At 35.1% G+C, this 15,337-nt stretch overlaps 1 protein-coding gene across 1 annotated transcript; it reads left to right on the top strand.

The window, feature by feature from the left end:
- The first annotated feature begins 347 nt into the window (after positions 1-347).
- LOC123534164 (ceramide synthase-like) lies at positions 348-10,435 on the top strand. Its single transcript, XM_045316265.2, has 5 exons — positions 348-498; positions 3,793-3,879; positions 4,730-4,937; positions 7,093-7,188; positions 8,781-10,435. The coding sequence occupies exons 1-5, from the start codon at positions 371-373 to the stop codon at positions 9,051-9,053; spliced, it is 792 nt and encodes a 263-aa protein (XP_045172200.2). The 5' UTR covers positions 348-370; the 3' UTR covers positions 9,054-10,435.
- The last annotated feature ends 4,902 nt before the right edge of the window (positions 10,436-15,337 follow it).

Genomic DNA, 15,337 nt, shown 5'->3' with positions numbered 1-15,337 from the left:
AGACAGTAAATGTGCTGTGTACAAAAACTTGTAACACGACATAGACTTAACTAGACCTGCAGCTTTTGCACTTTGCAGCAAGTAACTATTAATGCAGGTGGACAAAAAACTTGCAGATCTGATACTATGTTTTGCACGTGACAAATTAGTTCAATAGGTCATTTTAGCCGAAGAATGAATAAAGCCGTTTTACTGTATTGTTCTATATCTTGCCAACTTAAAAATAGAACTTATCGTGTCATATTTTTTTCTTTTAAGCGGAACTCCTTTTTTTTAGCGACTATATCCGTATAAACATTACGGGTTTTATTACAACTTTTTGTTTTGGATCATCTGATTGGCTAAAATACAACCGGTGAAGATGTAAACAATGGGCGTAACTATCCTTTTAGCCGGTGGTGTTTTCTTCATTTCTTTGAATGTAATCATCAGGAACGCATTGAAATTTGTATTTCCAGATAAACTTTCTGTAACCGACCTGTATTTCATCACCGAGAAGTGAGTAATTTGTTTTTCAGGTAAAATCACCAGAATTAAGCGGTGAATTTACAACGACCACCTCGAGTATTTAATCCCACAGGTCAATGTTTTTATATGTATGCAGATAAATCTGTCATAAATAACCTTTCAGATATCAGATGCAGCTTTTAAGTCATATTCATAATTTTATCATGTTCAAAACATTACGGAATGATAATAATTTCAGGGCCTCCTCTGGGTTTTTCATACTTGTCGCCAACCTTTTCGCCAATTTTAAAAAGTTGGAGCCACTGTAGAGCCATTTTTGAGCCAAAGTTCTGAGCCACTTTTATTTCTCTTCGTTGGCTGTCATAGTGTGCATAGAGAAATAAAATATTGTAAATAATTTCATTAGGAATAATAACAAGTTTTGAAGGTGCATTAGTTTATTGTAGAAGTAATTTTTATTTTTAAAGCTCTTTGGTCAGAATTACCAATTTTTCAGGACTCATTTATTTTCGGAAAGGAAAATTCCGATTTTTTTCTATTGTAAAAGGTCGAGTTGAACACTTGTCTAATGATTTTTAAGAAGCCATGGTACTGGTAGCAAGTGATCATATCTTCCAGCTTCTGAACATTTCAAAGAAATTAACCAGGTCCAGGATACAAATTGAGGTCGATGTGTTTTTGTTTTCGGATCCATCGTTAAAATCTTTTATGAAAACTGAGGAATTACAAAATTATCTTGCAAAAACTAACAAATTAAATGTATCTTTCGTTCTTATTTAAAATTCGTCAGTCATACAACTGCATGCCACAAACATGTCGATCTTTTTTTTTGTAAAAAATAGCAACACATAAAGTACACCGTAATCGGCGTTAATTTTGGTGAATTCTCGGCAGAGGTCAAACATACAAGCTGGCAGATGTTTTGGTTACTGGTTAATCATCAATTCACACATTATTACGCAATTATCTTCTCAAAGTGTCAACCAGCTTCGATAGTCGAATTGTCAACACCGCCTAGACTGGTTATCGATTTTATTCACTACCAGCGTCTAGGTAAACACGTGTATCGAGAACCAATTATTGGGCCGCTTATATCACTATGGAAAAAACAAATGCCGAGGAAAAAAAACTATGCGCCACTTATTTTCGCCAGTTCGCAAAATTTAGCGCCAAATTCTTGAAATTATCGCACATGGCGACATTGGCGATCGACAGCGGAGGCCCTGAATTTCACTTGGGGACACAGGCACGGGTCCAGTGTATATTTTTTTGTTTAATATAAAAAATCCCTCTTTTTTCACACAATTAACCTTTAATACGTTAGTCAAATGAAAAAAAAAATTGATGACAAAAAATCCAGTCACAGTATCATATACATTGAAAAGGTGAACTATGTGAGCGTAACGCTATAGGAAGCTACTCGGCAAACTTGTAGAACATTTCAAAATTGGAGTTTATACACTTGCAGCTGCTACCTGCATGATTGCACCTTCGAAACATTTGAAGCCTTCCATAAGTACTAAACTGACCCCATAAATTGCTTTGAAAAAGACAGTACAAGTCTCTACGAGCGAAATGTTTCAGGTATAACTTATCCCCGGTGATTTCATTCCGGATAGCGGACCTGTTCCTGGTTTTTATCACTTCGTTTGGCAGCTGAAATCGCCGGGGATATTTGAAATATTTCGCTCCGAGACTTGTACTGTGTATTTCAAAGCAATTTATGGGGTCAGTTTAGTATATTATTTATTCCTGATAAAGTACCCTGCCCAAGGACACAACGCAATGGCAGTAGTCTGGAGTCGAACCCAGGGCCTTCACCGCCATAGGAAAGTGACTTAGCCCTCTCGACCAGTGTGTCCACACAGTGTGTTGAACTGTTCTGGCTACCATTACGTAAACGACACTGTTTTTATTTTCAGATGGTTACTATAGATTCATGTCTATTGGTGCTCAACACCAGGCATGTTTAAGAACCAGGCCATCTATTCACAAAGAGCTAGGCTAAGTTAGCCAGACATGCCTGTATCTAAAGTTTCTTTGTCTCAGTCTGTTCTGGTGGTCTCAGTCTGTTCTGGTGGCTTTTTCATGTGTAATTAAGATCACCCAGTATCTCACTGGTAAAGAATGAATTGGCACCCTTTAGTGGCTTCTGTTGTATGTTTTATGAATATGGTATAATGTATTAAAAACTTCGAAAAATGAATGTCAATGAATCTCAGTCAGTCTCAAAATGTTTCATCTCTTCAGACTTTTGAAGTGACACTTACATCTTAGGTTATCTTTAAAATCTACTAGCTACTTAGAAAGGGTGACCATAACTAATTATTGTCATGGGATACAAATCTGGTGGCAGTTCTTGAAAGTTTAATACTGTAGATAGATTTTACAAGATGCACTTGTAAAAGGTGAAAATTGTTTATAGTGCTTTTGTTAAAACATAATAGAAGCATTAAAATATGTGAACCTTAAGCTGATTTAACCTTTACCCTGCTTATTTCTAAAATGGACTGGTCCATCATTCAATATGGGCAGTACCATTTATTTATTGAAGGGGTGTTTGCTGCAAAATTACTGACTGAATAGCGGACAGTGCAGACCATGATCAGCCTGCACGGATGTGCAGGCTGATCTTGGTCTGCACTGGTCACAAAGGCAGAACTATTCGCCATGCCAGCAGGCTGAAGGTTAACTCCATCCTTTTCGTGAGGTTATTTGACTGCAAATAACAGTTACTGTTGTACTGTTGTTTGTCAATTCTTCTATTCCTCATAGCCTAATAGTTCTAAGCGGTTGTAGAAAAATTGACAACAATATATTCTGTGTCCCAGTGCTTCTTTCACTTCATGACAATACCAAGGCTTCTTTTGGAAACAGCATGCCCTACAGCTTATTAGTGCCGCACCTTCTGGCTTCAGTCCTTACACTGTACATCTGTCCTTAATGATTTACTGTGGCTTCTCATGGTAAGCAGGTCCGTTTCATTTAGTGTCCTTTACCTCCTTACTCAAGCAGATACACATATTCTTCCTAAAGTGCCCTTTGCCTTCTCATAACAAGCAGATCTGCTTCAGTTGGTGTCCTTTGCCTTCTCATGGCAAGCATGTGACAAATGGCTGGAGAAAATAATTGTTTTTATGTAAAACTGTCAAGGTAGCAGAGATATCATAGATAATGTAACAGGGTCGTTATCACACCTCCTTTTTTGTAGCTTTATTTCCTGAAGTACATGTAAACTGAAGAGATAATTGTTGTTTTTCAAATCAGTTGCTTACTCTTCAGACAGAGCCAGTTAATGTATTTGATGCTTGCTTCTATTTACAGATGTGTGAATTCACTGCAAGCAGTTCTAGCTACATTGGTAGGAGTTATTATATCACAGGCATGTCAAGAAAACATCATGTCAGATGTGTAAGTTAGTTACTGTTCGGTCATACAAGCATGTCACAAAGTTATTCTTTCAGTATTTAATTAGGAAGATAATTATTAGGCGTAAAAAAAATGTGTTTGTTTCTGGTATCCAGACCTACCCTAAATGTTTGGACCGACCCTAAATGTTTTTATGGCCTTGAATATTTTTTTCAAAACTGCAAGTTTTATGCTTTAAACATGGTCAGTGATGTTAGAAATCAACTTACTGGTGCTCTAAAGGCATAACCCCTTACTTGTATTCCTTTTTTTGACACAAAAATAATTTCCAAATAGTCTCACTTAATAAACAAAAATTCCAAAAAAAAAATAATTTTACGACCTACCTACCCTATTTATTTTGAGCATGTTACCGGAAACAAAGATTTTTTTTAGGCCTTATTGTGTATATATAACATGAAAGTATATTAATTTTTTTTTTTTAAGTTGATTTGTACGGTATTGAACTTCATGGACAAACATTTGAGATGTGGGGTAGCATCCAGAAGCTGTCTTACTCATTATCAAAGCGCCAGTTTATACACAAAAGGCTATTTAGATACATTTTAGACTTGTGACCAGACTGTCTTTTGGATAAAGTTACATTTAATATATCAAATAAATGTAGAGACTTCAATAATATACATATGTGTAAAATGTGCTGGTCAGTCTGCTTTTGAATTGACTAGATGACATCATTTGATTATAAGGTAATTAATATACAATCATTGAATAATATTTTGCATTACTAACCTACTTTTGGCAAAGTTTAGTATATAACTAGTGATTGTTTTCTTTTTATACTGAAAAACAAAACCTGTTTTCATGCTTGATAATGCTTTTTATTTTGCAGACACTGGCTGACAAACGCCTATGCCTGGTTTGGTCTTCCATACTTTCTGTATGATATTTGGGCCATGTACAAAACACATTACTACCTCAATCAAGATCTCATGTTAAAGATGGATGGACAGGAAAAATTTACACACTTCGTCATGTCGAACAAGGCTATGCTTATACACCATGTTGTCCTTCCATTCATCTTTTTTCCTAGTATTTTGGTATGTCATTTATTATTCATTTTCTTTATGAAAATAATAGTCAATAACAAATCTATAAAGAAAGATACAATGGATTTGTATACAAACACGATCTCTCCTATATAGCCCACTAGCATAGCTCTATAGGGAGAGTGTAGATCTATAGATCATGGGGTTTTGAGTTCAATCTCATTGGAGACGTATGTTCTCCATGATGATTTCTGAGATGACATTGTGTCTGAAATCATTCATCCACCACATTTGATTCATGTAAGGAAGTTGGCAGTTACTGGCGAAGAACAGGCAAGTACTGATATGGAATACAGGACACTGGTTCGGTTAACTGCCCACCATTACATAATTGAAATACTGTTGAAAAAATTGGGCTAACCCAAAATTAAACAAAGGTAATGATGTTCTAAGACAAAAATCTCAGAATGCAAATACCACATCCAAACAAAACTTTTTCAGATATTTCTTTTTATGCCCCCGAAAGGAAGCCTATAGTTTTTGAACCGTCTGTCTGTCGGTCTGTCAGTCTGTCGGTCTGTCCGCATTTTTCGTGTCCGGTCCATATCTTTGTCATCGATGGGTGGATTTTCAAATAACTTGGCATGAATGTGTACCACAGTAAGACGATGTGTCGCGCGCAAGACCCAGGTCCGTAGCTCAAAGGTCAAGGTCACACTTAGACATTAAAGGTTATTGCATTGATGGGCGTGTCCGGTCCATATCTTTGTCATCGATGGATGGATTTTCAAATAACTTGGCATGAATGTGTACCACAGTAAGATGACATGTCGCGTGCAAGACCCAGGTCCGTATCTCAAAGGTCAAGGTCACACTTAGACATTAAGGGATAGTGCATTGATGGGCGTGTCCGGTCCATATCTTTGTCATCGATGGATGGATTTTCAAATAACTTGGCATGAATGTGTACCACAGTAAGACGACGTGTCATGCGCAAGACCCAGGTCCGTAGCTCAAAGGTCAAGGTCACACTTAGATGTTAAAGGTCTTTTTTCATGATAGTGCATTGATGGGCGTGTCCGGTCCATATCTTTGTCATTCATGCATGGATTTTAAAATAACTACGCATAAATGTGTGACACAGTAAGACGACGTGTCGCGTGCAAGACCCAGCTCCGTAGGTCAAAGGTCCTAAACTCGAACATCGGCCATAACTATTCATTTAAAGTGCTATCGGGGGCATGTGTCATCCTATGGAGACAGCTCTTGTTCTCAGGAAAACTCAGTTTAAGAAAGCTGTTTCTTATATCAGAAGAGAGTTTGTTCTATTTTGTGTTTCTTTCATGTCACTCATAACGATGCTGTTAAAGCATGAATATATAATTTTATGTTTCATGGAATTTCATGGTTGCAGTAACCTGTGAAATTAGATTTAAAGGGACACATTACATTCTTTTGAAACTAATCAATTCAAAAATTGGCAGCTTGAACCAGAATCATGATAGTTTTAGCTAAATATTAATAAAAAATTCATGGCAAAGCCTGACTTAACAGTACATTGTTCTTATTTTGTGTTGAAGTATCAAAAAAAAAAAAAGTGTTTCTTACAGTAAACAGGACTGTAGCTTGGGCCTTTTTTAAAGTATGCATGGTTGGTATTATAAGTAGGGAATGGAGGCATCCTTCCCTGGATATTTTAAAAGGACACCCAATGTTGCATTTTGGCATATAATTGAATAATACTGGTATTAAAAATTAGTGATATAACAGATCATAACAAGAATGTTTTTCAATGATGTGATCCTATGACAAATGTGAAAGTAGGGAACCTCATTTACTGCTGCATCAAGGGATTGCATCAAATGCTGCAGCAAAGAACGGTATATTGTTATAAAGTCTTGGTTGGTTGGATCATTATTGGAACAAGCTATAACTTTGAACTTTGCAGATGACATTTTTATGTCACAAGGGTTGTTGTTTTGATTGGTGATTTCCAGTTTATTTCAAAGCAGTAATGTCCTTAATCAGCAAAATAAATAATGTTTCTTGTTAGATTTTTACTATACAGTTGTCTATCTGCATAAACGCAGCTATGTACTTGCATTAAGTAAAGTTGTATTTTAAGTCATAATTTGTATAAAAATGAAGAAGGAATTAGTTTGTTTGACAGAAATGTGAACGTTTTTGTTTTTTTACATTATTTCAGTTTTTCCGTAACAACAAGGGAGACTACTTTGTTGGAGTATTATATACATGTGAGGCGGCAATCCCTTTTATTTCGCTGAGATTTATCTTGTCACAGGTAAGTTTATTTTGGATTGTTTTTTAAAGTCACACTGACATAATTCAGGCCATATGGCAGCTTCCAAGTTTTAATAATAATAGTGAAGATAGACAAGTCATTTATTCAGGCACTGATGGACTCCTGGTAAGAAACACAGTCCCTCCACAAATTAGCTCAGTTTCTTCTTAACTGAACAGAATCTTCTATCCTGTTAGCTGATTCCAGATTACTTTAGCTTGCTTGTAATGATAGGTTTAAGTCTCTTTGAAATCTTAGTTAGTGTTTCGCCAGCCTGTTTTCTAGAGAATAATGAACCAGTGTCTTATGAAGAGCCACAGTTGAGACACCAAGGGCCTGGGGATTTATCAACAAACACGTTCCCCTTAATATAACCACTCCTACAGGCTGAAAAACTTTTTTCTAGTTTATACTACAGACATACATTATACATTATATGTATATGTATATATATATAAGTATTTATAAAAAAAAACCCAAATAAACTTGCTGTTCAGTCCATCTTTTCCATAACAAGTTTTTTTTTTACTTCAGTTTTCTTTAAATATAAGGCACTCACATCAATATATATATCATTCTAAAGACCTATGAGGGTGGAATTAGGAACTTTTTTAAAAAAAAAAAATCATCAGATTTAAATTTATAATGAAAAATGATTTTAATGGTTTGCTCTGCTACCAGTAAATTTCGGCCATTTTTGACTTTATTATTTGTGAATTAATTGTTACAAAACTTTATAAATATTTTAGATAGCATAAAAGCAATATTACTAAACCTAAATGAAATTTGTAAAATTTCTAAAATATCAGAATTTCTAACTTTTCAGATTTTGCATGATAAGGGACAAATATATTTTTGGCCATAAAAATTGACACTGTTAAAACTATCTTTAATCTTTAGCCTGCTGTAGACAAGCAGTTTTGCCTTTGCCACCAGTGCAGACCAAAATCAACCTGCACATCAGTCTGCACTGTTCACAAATCAGTTTGTAAATTTTCAGTGATCACCCCGCGAATAATAAATGGTACTGCCCAAATTGGATGATAGACCAGTTCATTTCAGAAATTTAGCAGGGTAAAGGTTTAAAAAAAGCTGCAATTCACACACACACACACACACAAAAAACCCTGTTACAGGTTAAGTAGATTAAACAGTAGGCCTAATTTTTATGTGTTTTCCTTGCTGTGGTTTTATGTATTAGTCTGATAATAGTTATAAACTCAGAGCTGAAAACGTTTTCAAATATGTTTACTGTCTTTCGCGGCCATCTTCAGTTGGCTGGCGTAATTGCTGGCAGTTACATTCTGGCAAAGTTTGAAAGATACTGAAAAATGGTAGGATAATTAAGAAAATAGTCATTATATTGAAATGAAACTTATTCTAAGATATGGCAGTATAATGCCCTTGCTTTTAAATGTTTTAAGAATTCAGTGTGGGCATTGACTAAGTACAACAGACGACCAAAACTAGAGAAGCACAGGCACCTTTTAAGCTATGTTTTAAGATTAATTTTAATGAGTTTCTTTTTCCAGAACCTTAAAGAACCTAGTAATATCTCTTAAATTTGATTTCTTATTTTTCTTTTCTTTCAGTTGAAGATGAAGAACAGTGCAATTTATGTTGTAGCAGGATTGATGATGATTTTTGTGTTCTTTATTGTACGGGTGTGCATTTTTCCTTTTCTTTACCTTAGTTATGCAAACTTTGCAGAAATTCCATTAATCCAGGTGCCATTTAGTATTCCGATGAAATGCAATATAGGATGTCTTTTTATTTTACTGATTCAGTTTCATTTTCTGTATTTAATGGTAAGAGGTGCCACAAGAGCATTTTATAAAATGTATGCAAGAAGAAAACAAGGGTAATGGAGATTTTTTGTTTGTAAGATCTTTTTTTTTTACCTGGTGAACACCAGATGCATTATTTTCACGACTGAATGGTGTAGCCACAAACAGTAATGTATGATGTGGTGTTCACATGTGATATTAATATGTTTTTATCTAGTAATGTAAAACAATCAAACTTTATGCTACTATCGTGTCTTTCAAATAGTTTAAACTAATTTTTGCCCAATTAGCCCTTACAGGCAATGAAAAATTCCCTATATCTGTATATGCATTTCATTGTTATATTTCAATAATTCACCAGGCAATGAAAAATTCACTGTTATATTGTTCACTAAAAATGACAAAGAAAATTAGAATAAGAAATAAGAATAATAAACATTTTTATTTGTGAATCTAATCAGGGCACATTGGTATTATATTTTTTATCAGATTCCTTGTAGTTTTCACCCTTGCAGTGAAAAAAGACCAACAGGGGAGGTAATTGCTGTTGAGAATGGCTTTCCTGTGAAATAGTTTACTACAACACAAAATTGTCAGTTTATTTTTAAAGACAGTCTGAAATAAACTATACATTCCTTTGTAAGTAAAATGTATCATTTGAATTTTAGCATAAATTGTATACTATGGAGGGAGACAATGACAGCCTAGGTAAAAATAGGTGTGTATTTTTGGGTGGGGAGTGGGGAGGGGTTGGTGTCCAGATAACAAGATAAAATGATTGCTCAAGACTAAACAGTTATTTAGTTACTAAAAAGCAGCTAACTAAGGCTTATAAAACATTCCAGTTTTTATAGGTTTGAACAGGGACTATGTCACTACTGTTACTCAAGTTGTTATCAAAGAAGCGGAGGGGGGTATATTGCTTTGCACATGTTGGTTGTGTCGGTCGGTAACAATTTTCGATCAATAACTTTAGAGCCACTTCAGTAAGAACATTCAAACTTGGTAGCATGATTGGTCTTGTAAAGTAAATGATCACTTTTGTTTTGGGGTTCAAGACGTTTAAGGTCAAGGTCACACAGGCCTGAACTATGAAAATGGTAACTGCTCAATAACTTGACTTTGAGAATCACTTGACCCATATCCTTGAAACTACTAGCTTAATTGGGCTTTTGAAGTAGATTACTCCTATTATTTGGGGGTCAATAGATCAAAGTTCATGGACACAGGGATTTTAACCATGGAAACAATTCAGCTGAATAACTTGGGAACCACTTGACTCAGTATCTCCAAACTTGATAGCAGATGACCCATATTGTTTTAGGTGCTAGTAGGTCAAAGGTCAAGGTCATAGCAATTATGGGACTAAAAATGGGACAACCTTTCATGGGGGCATACATGTTTACAAACGGCTCTTGTTTTATGTGATTTTTGTTTTCAAGATCCAGACTTGTTGCTTCTATGCTTTGAGCCAAAATTGAAATTTTACACCTTTTCTTGGTGGCCAAAAATTGCTGAATCATTTTTATTTGTATATAGGCCTACTAAATATTTATTTCTGTTTTGTGTGCGGGTCTTTTGTCAATTTTTTTTCATTATAAATGAGCTTCTGCAGCTTTTTCCACATATGCATCAAAATCTCTATCATATTGATAATAAATACATTTTGAATTATTATTAGATAAAATCTTCAGTAACAGTTATTCCCAAGATTTGTTTGGATTTGGCTGTAAAATGTATTTCTGCTATTTTTATCAGCAGTGGAATTGCTCCACATTTATGTGTTTACCGAGTGTACTCTAGCCTGGCTTCCTGTCTGCATGGTTATTTATTTTTAAATACTGCAGACCTTTGGTAAAAAAATTAAGCCTCTAAAGTAGCACATTTTTATCTGATGACTAAACCCTATTTTGAGCCAGGGGCAATAAAATTGTCAGACTAGAAACGACCTGCTAGAGTTACTTTCCTCTGTTAATGAAAAAAAACTTCTGTATGAGAAATATGACAGAACAAACATGGAGCCAGATTGTTTAAGTTGTCTATTCAAAGTCAGAATGTAACCTTTTGGTCCATTTTTGACTCGCATGGGTATTAATTGTTTGTCTAATCTGCATGTAGAAGTATTTCCCAAAAATATTTTGTGAAGATGCTTTTATTTTGTTTATGTTGTTTTAAGTTCACTAGAGCAGAAAGATGCTCAAGTTGAGCTCTTGTTTGTACATATATTTGTCCATGCTTTCTTCTAACACCATCTGCTCAGAAACCATTTGGTAGAAGCTGGCGAAACTGAGCATGGATACCCCAGGACGTTTCACTTACAACAGAGTTCAGTTCTGCTCAACTGTACATGCAGCTAATAATGTTTGAAAAGCATAAATCTTGAAAGGACATCTACCCCTACAAGTTCACAGTAATGTCTCTTGGATCACCCTCTTCCAAGATTGTTCAACTGATCATGATTTATATAAAGAATATTGCTGCCAGAGGGCGTGCCAGTCAGACTAAAATCATCTCTTATACTCGATGAGATCGTATTCACTTTTTAATACTATAACTGTAAAGTGGAAACTTAAATAATCTTTTTCAGAAACAAGATTTAGAAAAAATAAAGAGTAAACATATCTTGGTTAGACCTCCATCAAAATTATTGAAACCGTTATGGTTTATCAATAAACGTATCCACAAGAGCTGAAATAGAGATATCTTCAAACATCATATACGACTGTTGTCAAAACAATTTCACAGAATTGTATTTTTGATATTAAAGAAGTCATTCAGATGTGGCTCCTTGGAGAACGTTGTCACATTTCCTTATACATTGTATGTCTATAGTAGTAACGTTAACAAAGTCCTTCTTGTCAGCTGCTATGCAAATTTTAAAATAATAAGGAATGTTCCTTAGACGACCCTCTCCCAAATGAATTCAAGCCATCTTTAATCGTCAAAACACTTTTAAGATTATCTGCGACCATCTTGGCCAGTATGTCATTTGTGACTATATACAGCAGAAACAATTCCCCGTCCCCCACTCCCTTCCTCCTGAATCTTCAGACGAGTTTCAAATTGATTTTTTCAGAACTGTTTCTTCGATGGGTTTTCTATCAGTGTTGCTTGCTTGAGCCGTGAAAGTCAGGTTAGCGTACTAGGGCCTTTGTGGCCCTTTTGAGTTATCACGTCTTCCCAATATTTGGAGGAAGACTTACTGATTTTGGTCCTGTTGTCTGACCGTGACAATATCATGTCCGCGAGATGGATCTTTTTACATTTCTTATACAATTTTTAAGTTATTTGACGCCATGTTTTTTTTTGCAATATTGACGTACGGAACGCAACTTTTCAGTCATGTATCGGCTCTGTATTCTTTTATGTCTTTGAAGGGTTTTCGAATAACTAAAGCACAAATGATTGCCACGTAGTTGACTAGAAGAACATACGGTGAGCTCAAGGGTTAAATATTTCATGTTCGGTCCAGATCTTTTTGATGTCGTAAAAGATTTTCAAATAAGTTGGCTGTGAGACAACATGCAGCACGTGATTCTGTGATAACCTGCATACGAAAAGAATTGAAACCAATATTACCCTTGAAATGATCGCGCGGCTAATACGATCTGAACACGTGGTTTTGCTGCATCTCTGTGATTTCAGCAGATGCAAAAGTTAAATTTCCGTGTAAATAAAGTTTTAGTTCTGTTTGGCGCCATATTCCTTTTACTGTGTCGGTATGGCATGCGCGGATCCAGCAAATTTTCTCAGAGGGGGTCCACCACCCCCTCATTTACGAAGACAAACATGTGTCTTTTATGCACTAAAAATAGATGCGTTTTTTGTTGTTGTTTTTTTCCTTTTCCACTGCAATTTTATATACAATATACCCCTTATTTTCACATTTTCATAAGCACACCTGTTAAATTTTGGGAAAACAATATAATTAAGTTTTCTTTAAGGTAGAATTCTTTGTTTCTTTGAGATAATTAACATAAATGTGAATTACGTCGGGGTCGTATACAGCAGCTCCATACATTTTGATGTAATGTTGCCTTTTCGAAAAACCATTTTCTTTCTTTCTTCTCTTCTTTCCTTTTTTAAGGATTTTCCAAGGGGGGGGGGGGGGGTCTGGACTCCCCCCCCCACCCCCCTCCCCTCTGGACCGCGCGTGGTAAAATTCGTATAAAACAGTCTATTGGAAAATGACATGTTATTGGGGAGCCATGTGCTTTTAGCAAAAGCAATTTATTTTTGAATGTGTGTCAAGTGAAGTAATCGATTTCTTTCCCTTTGATTTTAGCGCATGATAATCATTTAAAGTTAAATCATAAACTGTATACCGGACAACAGGTTTATTTTATCGCAATTATTTATATATTGTCAATTTCACTTGAATTCTGTGTTTTTTCTCTGTATGAAGTATTGTTGCACATGATTTTACGTTCAATAAAATATATACTATGCTTTGTTTCTTTCATTTGTTCAGCATGGTAATTTTGTCACTTATGAGAAATTCGATAGTTTCTGTTCCTTCTTCCCCTGTCTAACATACTAATTACTCGTCTTGATAGTTCACCAGAGAATAACATGCTCGAGGTTTACCTATTGTGATTCTCACAGTCGGGCAGTCGTCGGCATACGTCCGTCCAACGCCTGTTCACAGTTACTTCGTCTGAAGGCATTTTACGGGAGATTTTGAAACTCTGTATGAAGGTTTCTTGGATACTCCGCTACATAAGTTGTTCAAACAGTTCCACTTCGCTCCACATCTAATTTTGAAATAATTTCACTGACATGTTAATGTGTTCAGTATTTTAAGCTCATCTGATTTTTTGGGGGAAAAAATGATGAGTTATTGTCATTACTCAGCGTCGGCGTTGCCTGGTTAAGTTTAATGTTTAGGTCAGCTTTTCTTCTAAACTATCAAAGATATTGCTTTGAAACTTGCAAAACTTGTTCACCATCAAAAGCTGACCATGTACAGCAAGAAACATAACTCTATCCTGCTTTTTGCAAGAATTATGGCCCCTTTTGGACTTAGAAAATATCAGATTTCTTGGTTAAGTTTTATGTTTAGGTAAACTTTTCTCCTTAACTATCAAAGATATTGCTTTGAAACTTGCAAAACTTGTTCACCATCAAAAGCTGACCATGTACAGCAAGAAACATAACTCTATCCTGCTTTTTGCAAGAAGTATGGCCCCTTTTGGACTTAGAAAATCAGATTTCTTGGTTAAGTTTTGTGTTTAGGTCAGTTTTTCTCCTAAACTATCAAAGCTATTGCTTTAAAACTTGCAATACTTGTTCACCATCATAAGCTCGTTTTCTCGTGAAAATCTTTAATCCTTAAACCTGACGATACAAATAACTTCACATCGGCGTGGCGTTTCCTAATGGCTGTTCTATAATCTGCGACCTTTTATTTTACTTTTTTATTATAAACATATAAAAGCCAGACTGTGCTAAGTTTTACTGTTTGATATTTCATATGATTATACAAACTAACAAATGACAATCTATTGCAAGAAATAAATTATAAATTAGGTTACCCTTCCATTTAAAAATAATAAAATGTGCAAGAAGCTTTGATTGTCATAGCACGATTTACACAGTATTGATCAGAAGTAATATTAACTTTTCCTTGGATTTTATCAATTTTTATTGTATATGAGTTCTAGAGCATTGAAGTTCAACAAAATTTGCATTCAGTGTCAAAATATTGTTAAATGCGTGCGAATACATAGACATTGCCTATAAAGATACCGTTTACACACAATTTCAAACGGATCCACTACACAAGTGTAAAATGAAATGTCTTGAAGACATGCAGAAAAACAGTTTACCCACCGTACAAATGTTTCTCTTTCATATTATGTATAACTAACATGTATATGTGGGTAAATAATTACATACAGTTTTGGAGATACCACTTGCAAACACGTGTTTATACAAAAGGCATGAATATGTTGCTAATCACGAGCATAATCGAACAGTCTACTAATACATTTTTTACGCTGTAATATATGAATTTTCTTTGAATTGCATTTCTTTCTAATGTCATCTGTCCATACTAATATTTCAAACTTTGCTAAGAATATTATTATAACTTGTCGTCTGGTAACACCACTTCCGGTCATGCAGAATCATAACTATGCCCAGTATCTAAATTTAAAAAAAAAACAAACACACACAGTCCGTATGACAAGAGTTTTCAACGCAGCTGAACAAGAAAGTCAGTCATGCTTGTGTTTTTCAATGTGTGAAATTTCAGACAAAATGAGCTGCAAGCAGCTTTCATGTTTATAGATTAGAACTCGTATGTTAATTTATCGTGATCTGCCGACGTCTGGGACTACCCGCTTTTCCAGGGAAAGAAC

Source organism: Mercenaria mercenaria, chromosome 12 (genome assembly GCF_021730395.1).
Source record: "Mercenaria mercenaria strain notata chromosome 12, MADL_Memer_1, whole genome shotgun sequence".
Lineage (NCBI taxonomy): Eukaryota > Metazoa > Mollusca > Bivalvia > Venerida > Veneridae > Mercenaria > Mercenaria mercenaria.
Note: the sequence above shows the minus strand (reverse complement) of the source record. Positions and strands in the feature narration are given on the sequence as shown.